General features: G+C 42.0%; 4 protein-coding genes across 4 annotated transcripts in view; 2 read left to right on the top strand and 2 right to left on the bottom strand.

The window, feature by feature from the left end:
• Positions 1–2,627: 2,627 nt before the first annotated feature.
• Positions 2,628–4,139, top strand: PCYB_103140 (cyclophilin; the record flags this gene model as incomplete). Its single annotated transcript, XM_004222863.1, has 1 exon — positions 2,628–4,139. A coding segment is annotated over one exon (1,512 nt), but the record flags the coding sequence as incomplete, so codon positions are not given.
• A 1,023-nt stretch (positions 4,140–5,162) lies between these two features.
• On the bottom strand, positions 5,163–6,221 carry PCYB_103130 (hypothetical protein; the record flags this gene model as incomplete). Its single annotated transcript, XM_004222862.1, has 3 exons — positions 5,163–5,632; positions 5,802–5,907; positions 6,042–6,221. 3 exons carry the CDS (start codon positions 6,219–6,221, stop codon positions 5,163–5,165), a joined length of 756 nt encoding a protein of 251 aa, XP_004222910.1.
• A 2,183-nt stretch (positions 6,222–8,404) lies between these two features.
• On the top strand, positions 8,405–9,712 carry PCYB_103120 (hypothetical protein; the record flags this gene model as incomplete). The annotated part of the gene is made up of 2 exons (XM_004222861.1): positions 8,405–9,143; positions 9,183–9,712. 2 exons carry the CDS (start codon positions 8,405–8,407, stop codon positions 9,710–9,712), a joined length of 1,269 nt encoding a protein of 422 aa, XP_004222909.1.
• A 1,165-nt stretch (positions 9,713–10,877) lies between these two features.
• The window catches only part of PCYB_103110 (topoisomerase I), a gene marked incomplete at both ends in the record, with an annotated part of 3,274 nt that continues 3,215 nt past the window's right edge, over positions 10,878–10,936 (bottom strand). The window contains one exon of the mRNA XM_004222860.1: positions 10,878–10,904. Within this exon, the coding sequence (XP_004222908.1) occupies positions 10,878–10,904 (27 nt within the window). The remainder of the gene's footprint in view (positions 10,905–10,936) is intronic.

The raw sequence follows: 10,936 nt of genomic DNA, 5'->3' as shown, positions 1-10,936 counted from the left end.
AAAGGGGAAGGCAAAGAATGAAGGCTACACTGTAAAAAAAAAAAAAATCCCTCAACGGGGATGCCACTTCTTTATCCCAATTATCATATCAAGTGTCATGTTTAAAAAAAAGGGAAAACGAAACAGTAGCGCCTTCTCCTCATCATTTTCATCCGCGCGGGAAGTGAAAAAAAAAATGCCTCCCCCCTTTTTTGCGGCATCACCTCGTGTAGGACTTTTGACAAATGTTAGGCATACGCGCGTGCATAATGGGAATCAACATTTCTGTAACACCGCCACAGGGCGGGCACCTTTGTCATGAAGCGAAAAAAGGTGCTCCTAAAGAGTATTCCTAGGATAGCTGACAACGGCCACGATGATGGGCACTCTCTGTGTAATCCCAGGGAAGGTTCCCAAGTGGGCACACACCCTCGAGTCGTGTTACGTAGGGCACGGTGTGATTTCTTTCAATTGGGCAGCCCAAAGCAGCGTGTTGCATTTGGGTAGGCACATGCATAGGTTTGTACTTATGCGAAAAGGTTCCCCTCCTCTGGCCAAACGTGAAGAAGAGAAAAAAAAAAAAAAAACAGATCAGCACACGCGCAGCCAATGGGGTGAACATTAATCAGGGCCGATCCGCATGTAGACACACGTGCACCAAGTTGAGCCACCTCTGCGACCTCTCCCCCCCAAAGGATCTAAACTGCTTAAACTGCTTAAACTGCTTAAACTGCCTAACCTGTTAAATGTGGCAGTTGCATTTTTGGACGATGGAAGATACGCCATTTGTGGATAAGCAGGATCGTACGAGTGATCAGCCGCTTGGATTACACAGGCTGTTTCCGTTTTGCGAAAGTGGGCCGTCCCTCTTGGTGATTTTATTTTGTTGAGGGTGTGGGGGAGCACTTCGATCTGCTTGGAAAGGCGTGCGCTCGGTCCTGCTTGAAAAAACGTTCGCACGGACCTGCTTTGAAACACATTCGCACAATTTGCACAATTTGCACAATTTCGGCCGCGCAGAAAAAAGGACCGAACCGGGGATTGCACACATAATGGTAGTTGTGGGGGCGTGTCCCCCCCAAAAAAAAATGGAATCATTGTTCCCACGGACACATCGAAACAACGACGTATAGGAGATTTCGCGTCAATGTAAGTCATAACTGTCTGTATGCCAAAGGGGGTGATCGGTCAGTCATGGAGAGTGGTAAATGGGGAGAAGCATTCCTTGCGTAATAAATGCGTTAGGGCATACGCATGTATACACGTGTAACACCAAATGGACTCCTACGCGGGGGAATGTTGCCTCGTATGCCTTCCCTTTTTTTTTTTTTTTTCCACTTTGCAGTGTCAACCCCGTTGCATCGTTTGCAAAAATTGCGGTGATAATTATGCTACTCCTTCGGGCAGCTATCCTACAGAGGGGGTTGCTAAAAGGCATTTTTGTTTTTGTCCCACTTGAGTGGACCTCTCCTCGTCGTTTTTCGGGTCTCCCCTCTCCCTTGAAAAAAATTCCTGCAAAAGGGGTCCTCCCACGCGATAAAAAAAAAAAAAAAGCACCTTTAAAATCGACATATTTATGGGGCCTTCCTTTTTTGTGTTTTTTTGTGTTATTTTGTGTTATTTTTTTTTACAGAAAGGAATGAACTCGCAAAGCGAAATAAAGCGGGAAGAATCTTAACTCTTCCGAGCGATTAAAATACCAAGCTTGTCATTTTTTCCTCCAAAAGAAGGCGGCAAAAAGGGACAAAAAGGAACGAAAAGGAACAAGAAAGCACAGCTCGCTCGACGGAGACGCTTTCCAAAAAAGGGGGTTGTTTATACGTGCACCCAAAAAGTGAACATCCATGCATGGGGGGGGAGGGAAACATAACGGATGCGTTTCAGAAGATGATTTGAGAGATCCCCTTTGAACTCGAAGAAAGCGAGAAATGGCAGAAATGGCAGAAATGGAGGAAATGGCAGAAATGGTAGAAAGCGACGCAGGCAGGGAAGAAGAGGGGGGGGGAAATGAGGCGCATTCATCGGATGGCGAATCCAGCGACGCGAGTTTTGGCCCCGCCCCGCTGGAGGCCTCCAGTCCGCATGGGGGGGCAGCGCAGGAAGGAGAAGATGAAGAAGGAGAGGGAAGCGATGAAAAAGGAGAGGAAACCGATGAAAAAGGAAACGTAACCGCGGATGCAGGCACTGATACGGCGGCGCACCCCGGCCCCCGCGCGCCAGGCAAGCGACAAGGCGAGCCGGCAACCAGGGGCAAGAAAAAAAAACGAATAAACAACGACATATATTTGAAGAACCTACCAACGAACAAGAACTACCAAGTGAGCTACATGCACACGGACGTAGTCACACACGTCCTTGTCAGCAACAAAAAAAAGTACATAGTGACCGGAAGCGCAAACGGAGTGGTAAAATTTTGGTATAAAAATGTGGGATCCATCGAATTTGTGAAACATTTTAAAATCCATTTGAGTGAAATTATTTCTTTATTCCTTTCTGAAGATGAAGAAGTCATGGGGAGTTTATCCAAAGACAAGACATACAAGCAATTTGATGTCAGTAGCTTTGATATGAATATCATTATAAAATTAGACTTTTCTCCTCAGACGGGAGAATTTGTATACTCCTCTCTCTTCTCTCCATCTGTGAAGGTAGCCATTTCATCTAGCGAAAAGCCATGCATATATATTTACAATCCATTAGAGAGTGACGTTTGCACACAGGTAATAAATTTCAGCTCCAATGTTATCGAAATTATTAAGTACAACAAGGAGTATGACCTGTGTGTGCTCAGCGATAATAGTGGCCTCATCGATATAGTGGATGTTGACAGTTTTCACTTCCCCAAGGGGAGGGGCCAAAGAAGTGGTGGCCATAGGAGTGGCGGGGCCCATCACCCAGGGGGTAGACCCAATCGGGATAGCCAAAGCGGAGATGATGGCACCCCCACGTATTGGAAAAGGCACAACCTGGAGAAGAAGCAACTCTCCTTTTCCTTCAAAAGTGAAACAGACCTATACGAACTGTGCAAATACAAAACGTACGCCCTATGTGTGAGTATAAGTCCCGATGGAGAGTTCATGGCCATCCTATCGGAAAATTATTTCTTGTATATCTACAAATTTGAGACGATGAAGTTGTACAGAGTATACGACGAAAGTACGGAGATGTATTTAACAGCCCAAAACGACCCCCTAAAGAAAGAGCTTCACATTGATAGCCTAGACTTTGGGAAGAGACTCTTCATTGAAAAGGAAATAAAAAAACACATAAAGAGTAAAAATATAAAATTGAATATGATCACATTTGATGAATCCAATCAGTATGTCATTTATTCCACCTTCATCGGAATTAAGGTCGTCAATTTTGTTACTAACCAGTTGTGCTACATCATTGGGAAAAATGAAATTAATCTGAGGTACCTATCCCTTGGACTTTATCAAAAAATTATCTCAGCAAATAAAACCAGAGCAAACATTCACGAATCACTCTACATCAACGATGATAATATCTCCGACTGTGCTTTGTTCTGTACTGTGTACAAGAAGGCGCGTTTCTACGTGTTCACAAAAAAGGCCATATCTGAACAGGAGCTGGACGATAGAGATATATACAATGAACAGCCAAACAAAAATGACCTGAACTCTTTCTTTTCGTCACCTATAAAAAAGGTAGAGGATAGCAACAGAACGTATAAAAGTGCAGTAATTTATACGACTCTTGGCGAAATACACATTGCTCTTTTTTACAAAGAATGCAAAAAGACGGTTGAAAATTTTTCTCTGCATTCGACAAATGGATACTACAATAACTGCATATTTCATCGCGTTATCAAAAATTTTATGATACAAACTGGAGACCCCTTGGGAGATGGCACTGGTGGGGAAAGCATTTGGGGGAAGGAATTTGAGGACGAATTTTTTGACCATCTCAATCACTCCAAACCGTTTATGGTATCCATGGCCAACTGTGGACCCAATACCAATGGCTCCCAGTTTTTTATTACCACTGTCCCGTGCCCTTGGCTCGACTTCAAACACACCGTCTTTGGAAAAGTCACCCAGGGGACCAAGGTCGTCCTAGACATAGAGAAGGTGCGCACGGACAAAAGGGACAAGCCCCTCGAGGACATCAAAATTTTGAACATCAAAATGTGCCATTAGCGCGTTTGGAGGTGGCCTTCCTCTCCACTCCAGTGTGGGTTTTTTTTTTTTTTTTTGTTATCCTCCACCGATTTGGTGAACCACAGGAGGAGATGTAACCCCCTCTTTGCTCCCCCCCGCGCGATTTTCAACTTTGCCATGATTGAGAGAGGCTGATTCTCCTTCGTGGCACTAATACCCACCACTGCCACCACCACTGCCACCACCACTACCGACATTTTAATCCCCCCCTGCTATGCAACACTGTCTTATGTTATGCTATGCTATGCTGTGTCACACGTGGATGGGAGCGCAGGAATGCCCCCAACAAACCGCATCCACCCAAACATGGCCCTAATTTGCCACACCGTTGAAAAGATAAAAAAAAAAAAAAAAAAAAAAAACTAACCACATAAAGTTTTCATCACAAAGCAAATTTATTCAGTTTCGCTGAAAACTCATGAGGACAAAACAGCAGGCGTTTAAAATGGATGCCCACGTGTTGTGTACATACAGATGCTGCGCCAAACTTAGCGACTTGACAAAATTAAAAATGAGGCAAATGTGCCGTTTGTGTGGGCAGAGCAATCACCGTGAAGGTGAGCAACGCGGCAATGTGAAACACGAAAGATGGCATTCCATACCCATGGGTTGATGGCGTGTCAAATGAGATGCTGCCTGCAACTTTTTTTGTGTGTGCCAAACCCCCCAGCCCAGGGAGAGCAAATTGTCTCTTTTAAAATTTATCACCCGGTAGGTATATAACGCAACTTGAGAGAAATCCCCACGTAGGATAGGCTTCTCCACTCCGCCAAAGGGGAAGGCAAAACTATTAGACCGAGCGGCCTGCGTAGCTTCGCGGCCCATAAGCGCACCGAACTACTTCACCCCCCGAACTACGTCACCCCCCCCGATTACTCAAGTTTAAATTAAAAAACAAATTCATTAAAAATTAAAGTATAACTTTTTTTTTTTTTTTTTTTTTCCCTCCTCAGTCAAAAAAAAAACAAAAAACACTTCAACCGAGTGAACAATCATCCCTTGTTACCTCTTGTAAAAATACGGAGGATGTACCACCTTGTCCACTGCTATATAATTTCCCGCCCTGGTGGGAACACCAAATGGTGGGTGGGTGTGCGGGTGAGCGTGGGGGGGAGCTGGTAGTATCATAGGGCTGGCCACTTTTGGAAGGACAACAGAATTGAGTAATCGCGGAGTGCCACTACCCACAAATCGGTGCTTCAAAGATTTTATCAGGTCATCTCTTTCCTCTTTGAACATCCGAACTCGGTTCGTAATATCGTTAAAGGTCTGTTGTAGTCGGACCTTATGTCCAGGTAGCCATCTCGTGTTGTTAAACTTTTCAATATCATCAAGGGCGTTGGTGGACAATGTACATAACGTCTCAATAGTGTCGAATCCCGCATTCACAAAATGGACAGATATTTCAACTGGTAATTTTTGCTGCTTGAAAAACTCCACGACGAGTATTCGTTCTTGTTCCAAATCGGGATCTACAAAAAGGGAACGTAAAAAATGAGAAGTCAAATTGGGTTCAGAAAAAAAATCAGTTCATTTGTGCAAATATTTCTATTTTCCCTTTTCGTGGGACGCATGCTCTCCAGTTGGCCACTGTTTATCCATTAATCCTTCTTAACGGAGGCTGCCATGTTGTTGAGAAACCTCCATTCCATATGGCCTCAAATCCGTGTAAGTGCTCCGGGTAGTGCTTGCACAAAAAGTCCACGATGAAATGTATCACGTTGCTCGGCTTTCGTTCATCAATTTCCTGTAAATAATGAAGAGATGCGTATTTATTCCAATTTTACTCCAAAAATGGGGCTTCACTTGTTATTACACGTATTTTTGCGCACGTGGTAAAAAGGCTTGTCTGACGGCACCCGCGGCAATGCCCTTCTTTACCTGTGCTATTCGCGCCAACAACTGGTGGACATCCGAATTCCTGCTATAAAGACTCCTTTTATTCGATTTCGTGGAGCTGCAGTTGCTGCCTGCGACTGATATTAAATCGTCTTCCACTTTTGACTTCTTATCGGAGTTATGCTCCTCATGGGAACGCGCCTCGCTGAAATCTTTGGACATTTTGCCAAGCCTTCACGTGTGTGTGTGCAGGCAGGCATGGGGAGTTTCTTCCAATTGGGCGTTTTGGCTCCAGCGAAGGGGGTAGGATGTGTAGCGGTAACACACACAGGGGCAGCATATACAGAGGCAATATATAAAGAGCCTATATATAAAGTGGCAATATATAAAGAGGCTACATATAAAGCGGCAATATATACCGAGGCAATATATTTTTTTTTTTCCTTTCAGCAGAATTTAAACTGGCCAAGTGTTATAGCCTTGCAATTTTTTCACTTACCACGTTTTCTTTTTTTTAACAAACGCGCTAAGGCAACCGTTCATGCACATCAAAAATGGACAAAAGGTGGGAAAGGCATAGGAAAAAGGAAAAAATCAAAAGGAAGTGTGGTCTAACAAGTTGGACTTACTTCCTTGCCCGTCCAGTACGTTTATTATGCCTACCCCTTCAAAAGCATAGCGTAAAAAAAAAAAAAAAAAAAAAATTTCCCCGTGAAGTTTCTCACCCATTCTTTCTTATACACAGCAGGTAAACCTTTTAAATGTAAAAGAAAAAAAAAAAAAAAAAAAAAAACCGAATAGAAATGTTCCTTCCTTTTGTGATGTTGTTTTTAAGGAGTAAGCAATATTTGCAAAAATACTCAACATGCTTTATATGTATACCAATTTTGTAAAGCCACAAAAATTGCACTACATGTGTTTGTGTAGACCCATGGAAGAAACTTCACGTCGAACGGCTTTGCAATTCGCAGACAAGCTTACAGTTTTCAAATAATTTCCTACCATTTTGGAATGTAAAAATTATTTATTGTATTAACGGTTCAGGTAAATTCTCAGTTCGTGTGCGCAAAAGGGTTGCACATTTCGCGTTTTTGCCTGAACTGTTAATAAAAAAAAAAATAATAACAAAATGGAAAAATAAAAAAAAAAAAAGCCAAAACGGATACTCAACTGGTTAGTGCTAGCTGGCCACGTACAAATGGCGAAGGAGATCTCGTTTGCAGAAGAGACCGCTACATAATGTGGTATGTCGAGGATAACCACCTCGAATGCGTATAATGTCTCAGCGGTTACTAACTGACGGGGTTGTTATTTTCCTAGTTTGGAACAAATTCACCGCAATAAAAAAAAAAAAAAAAAGATAAACAGGCACATTAGAGTGAAACTCCAAATTTTTTTTTTTTCCACCCATTTTGGCTTAAATGACAAACGCCCTATGAATACGCAGATGTGTGGTTCTCTTTCTTAAGGGACGTGCAAAAAAGGAATGAGCGATCCCAGAAATCTTTTTAGAGGCGCAAAATTCTAAAACCGATCTTTTCTTGCAGGGAAAACACACACCACGTTAAGAAACATGATTGGTGTGATAGGAGGGGAGAAGCGGGTTTCCTCGCTCAGCATGCTGCACGTAGACCCCAAAGCGAGTTCTTAACCTCGCCAAACTTTACATGTTTCAACAGTGAAACTAATTCCGCATTTGATGTAACGCATATGCACGAAGTTTTCTATGTGTACTGCTTAGGCGGGATGACCGTGGCCCTCTTAAAAGCAGAAAAACAACCTGCTATGCATTTCCCCCTTTTTTCTAAAATCAGTTGTACAAAAATAGTTAAGCGTTTTTTTTTTTTTTGAACCCAATTTGGACTTCCCCCTTTTGAGCACACTAACAAAATGCCCTTCCCTAACCCTAACGCGTTGTAAGCTAAGGTACGACTGAACTGCAGCGCCACCCTGTAGAAGCAAATTTTACATTTAACACCATGTGTTTAGCAAAAGAACCGAACGACCTGCTGCATGTTAAAGGGGGAAAAAATAAATAAAAAGTATGCGCGAAATGTTAAGCGGTGAAAAATAAAAATATCACCAAATGGCTTTTATGCATAGACCCTAGAGGCGAACATTCTCCGTTTTCTAACTTTATCTGAGGGACTTTCCTACGGCACAAATTCTCAAAAAAAAAAATCTCCAGCACAGGGGTACTGCTATGTAACAACTTAAACTCGCAACTCTTATAAGTTCTCTTAAAAAGGTTTTCCTCAAAAAAAAGGGGAGAATAAAAAGGCACATAAATATAAATGCGTTCACTTAATACGTACGCGTCCCACGAGCGCTGAAAAGTGAAGGAAAGGAAGGCCACCATAAAATAAAACAGCATTACTTCCCCCTAAGCGTGCCCCAAAGAAAGTATGTACATTGGAGTGTTATCAAAGAAAATTGACAACAAGTTTGACTTGAAAAATGACTCCAAATTTGGTGGTGCCCCCGTGTGGTTATATGGGAAAGAACCAACGAACTTCAATTTGGAGTGTCCAACGTGCAAAAACGACCTGACGTTTTTATTTCAATTATCAACGTCGTATGATGAGTACGTAAGAATACTGTACTTGTTTTGCTGCCTTAACAGTGGCAAGTGCAATGTGAATAAGAACAGTTGGGTGTGCATTAAGGGAAAAATAAAGCTATTTCAAAATGTGGGCGGTGATGAACTGGGCGCAGAGTCAGGGATGAACGGCTGTGCCATAGGCGAAATGTGTCACAATGGAAGAGCAAATCAAAATGACCCCGAAAAAGGAGTCTTCCCCAATTGTAGCAGAACAAATAGGAGACAACCCATTTTTGATTTCTCAAACGAAAATATAAAAAAAGAAGACTCTCTGACACAAGGGGTAAGTTTTATGGAGGAAAAATTAATCGATTGGAAATCCTTATTTTCGAAGAGTGCTACGGAACAGAAAGGGAATAACCAATCATTCTTTGGTAACTCCATTAGTGCAACCTTTAGTGGTGTAAATGAAAAACCAAGACATAACGATTCATCTGTTGTAGCTGATAATTCCCAAGCAAGTGAACCTAAAGGGGGAGAGGAACTTCTTAGGCTGCCCCAAACGAGGCAGAAAAAAGAAAACTTGATGGAAGAAGGCACAAGTTGTAGACTACCCACTTTTTATATTTCCCTAATTGAAGACGATGGAGTTGATTGTGGACATGGAGACTACCTCTATGAGAAGGCGAAGAAAATGCATGAAACGTATGAACAACGCAATAAGGAAAACAGGGAAGAGGACACCGATTTGTCGATAGGAAATGATCACGATCTGGACGACATTGGCGATATCGAATTCTTCGAAAATGATTTTAACGGATGTGTAAAATTTTATTCGTACTTAAGTAAAAACTACAGTCAAATATTAAGGTATTCTTATAATGGGAAATTTTTATATATGTACAAATCAACAAAGAAATACATCAAGGAAAGGACCATGACATGTGCACACTGCGGGAGCAAGCTACTCTTCGAGATGCAATTCTTTTCCACTTTTGTGTATCAAATAGAGAGAAAACTTGAAGAAGAGGAGGAAGAAAAGGATAACCTTTCCGGCAATTTGTTAAACAATTTCAACGTGGGGAATGTCATCATATTCACATGTGAACGGGACTGCGTTACGGTGGATGATATGTATTCATATGAGCGCGTCGAGTTGGAAGTCTTTTAGCCGTAGGGACACATGCATCGCTGCTGAGTTGGAGACAACTTTTGGCTGCGTTAACTCCCCTTTGGCTTTTTTTTTTTTTTTTTTTTCTTTTTTTGTGTAAATGATGTGTGATATTCTTGTTAAATCGCCGTTCCAAGGTGTGCGCATGTGTGGAGGCGCACCCATTTAACTTCACATTTTAAATATTTTTCAAAATTGTCTTAGTGAAATTTTTAGTTGACACGAGGGTATCGCCACAAAGCGTTGATGTTGTGCTAGAATGTTAGGAACATTCTGAGGAAGAGGGGGGAGACATTGCGCCGAAATGAAAAGAGGCAGGTGTGAACAACTTTTTATAGCTGAAGGGGGGAGCAACAATTTGGAGCATCGCTGTTGCCACTGTAATTTTTAGTGGCGGAATGCTTTATCCTCTCCTTTTGCTAAGAAGACAATCCAACATTGGAAGCTTCACTTGTGGGTAGACAATAACACGTGGAAAATGTCTGTGCGAACGCATAAATGGGGCGCTGCACCCGATTTGTGGAAAACGCTGTGGAGATTTACAACAATTTAACCTTATGCGATTTCTCGCATGTTTATAAAGTCCTGTTTTGCGAAAAAAATTGTGCAATATTTTTCAAAATATAAAGCGAATGCTGGTGAAGTAATAAAAAGAATAACAATTATTGTATGCGCGAAAAGGAATGCATTAATTGGGAGGTAGCTAACAATTTGCAAACTGTTAATTCGAATGATGTGTATATATATGCATGCGAGGGATATGCACATGGGGGGAACACAGACGTGTGCGCTGTTAACACGTGTGTGCAGATAGGAGGATTGGCACAATGAAAAAATTCGACAGAAATGGTACGTATGACTATTTATGCCGGCTTGGCATAAAGATGTTTTAAAAAAAGGTGCTTAAATGGGCACATTTTATACATAAAGGAGTATTCACAAGTGTGGAGACGCATAAATGGTGGCGCGCTTCCACCACGTGTAAATATAAGCGCGACTTGTATATACGAATATGTGTGGGTAACATTCAGCTGTGGGGGGTGCACAACTTGTACTATTTTACTCTCTTTTAACAACAAAAACAAGAGGTATAGGCATGGGTATGTACACATATATAAATGAGGGGGGGGCGCCCTCTTTTCTGGTAACTATATGCATGACCCGCTCAAGATATGACCGATTGTATTGCATTCTTGCAATTTTGAAAAAAAAAAAAAAAAAAAA

Source organism: Plasmodium cynomolgi, chromosome 10 (assembly GCF_000321355.1).
Source record: "Plasmodium cynomolgi strain B DNA, chromosome 10, whole genome shotgun sequence".
NCBI lineage: Eukaryota > Apicomplexa > Aconoidasida > Haemosporida > Plasmodiidae > Plasmodium > Plasmodium cynomolgi.
Note: the sequence above shows the minus strand (reverse complement) of the source record. Positions and strands in the feature narration are given on the sequence as shown.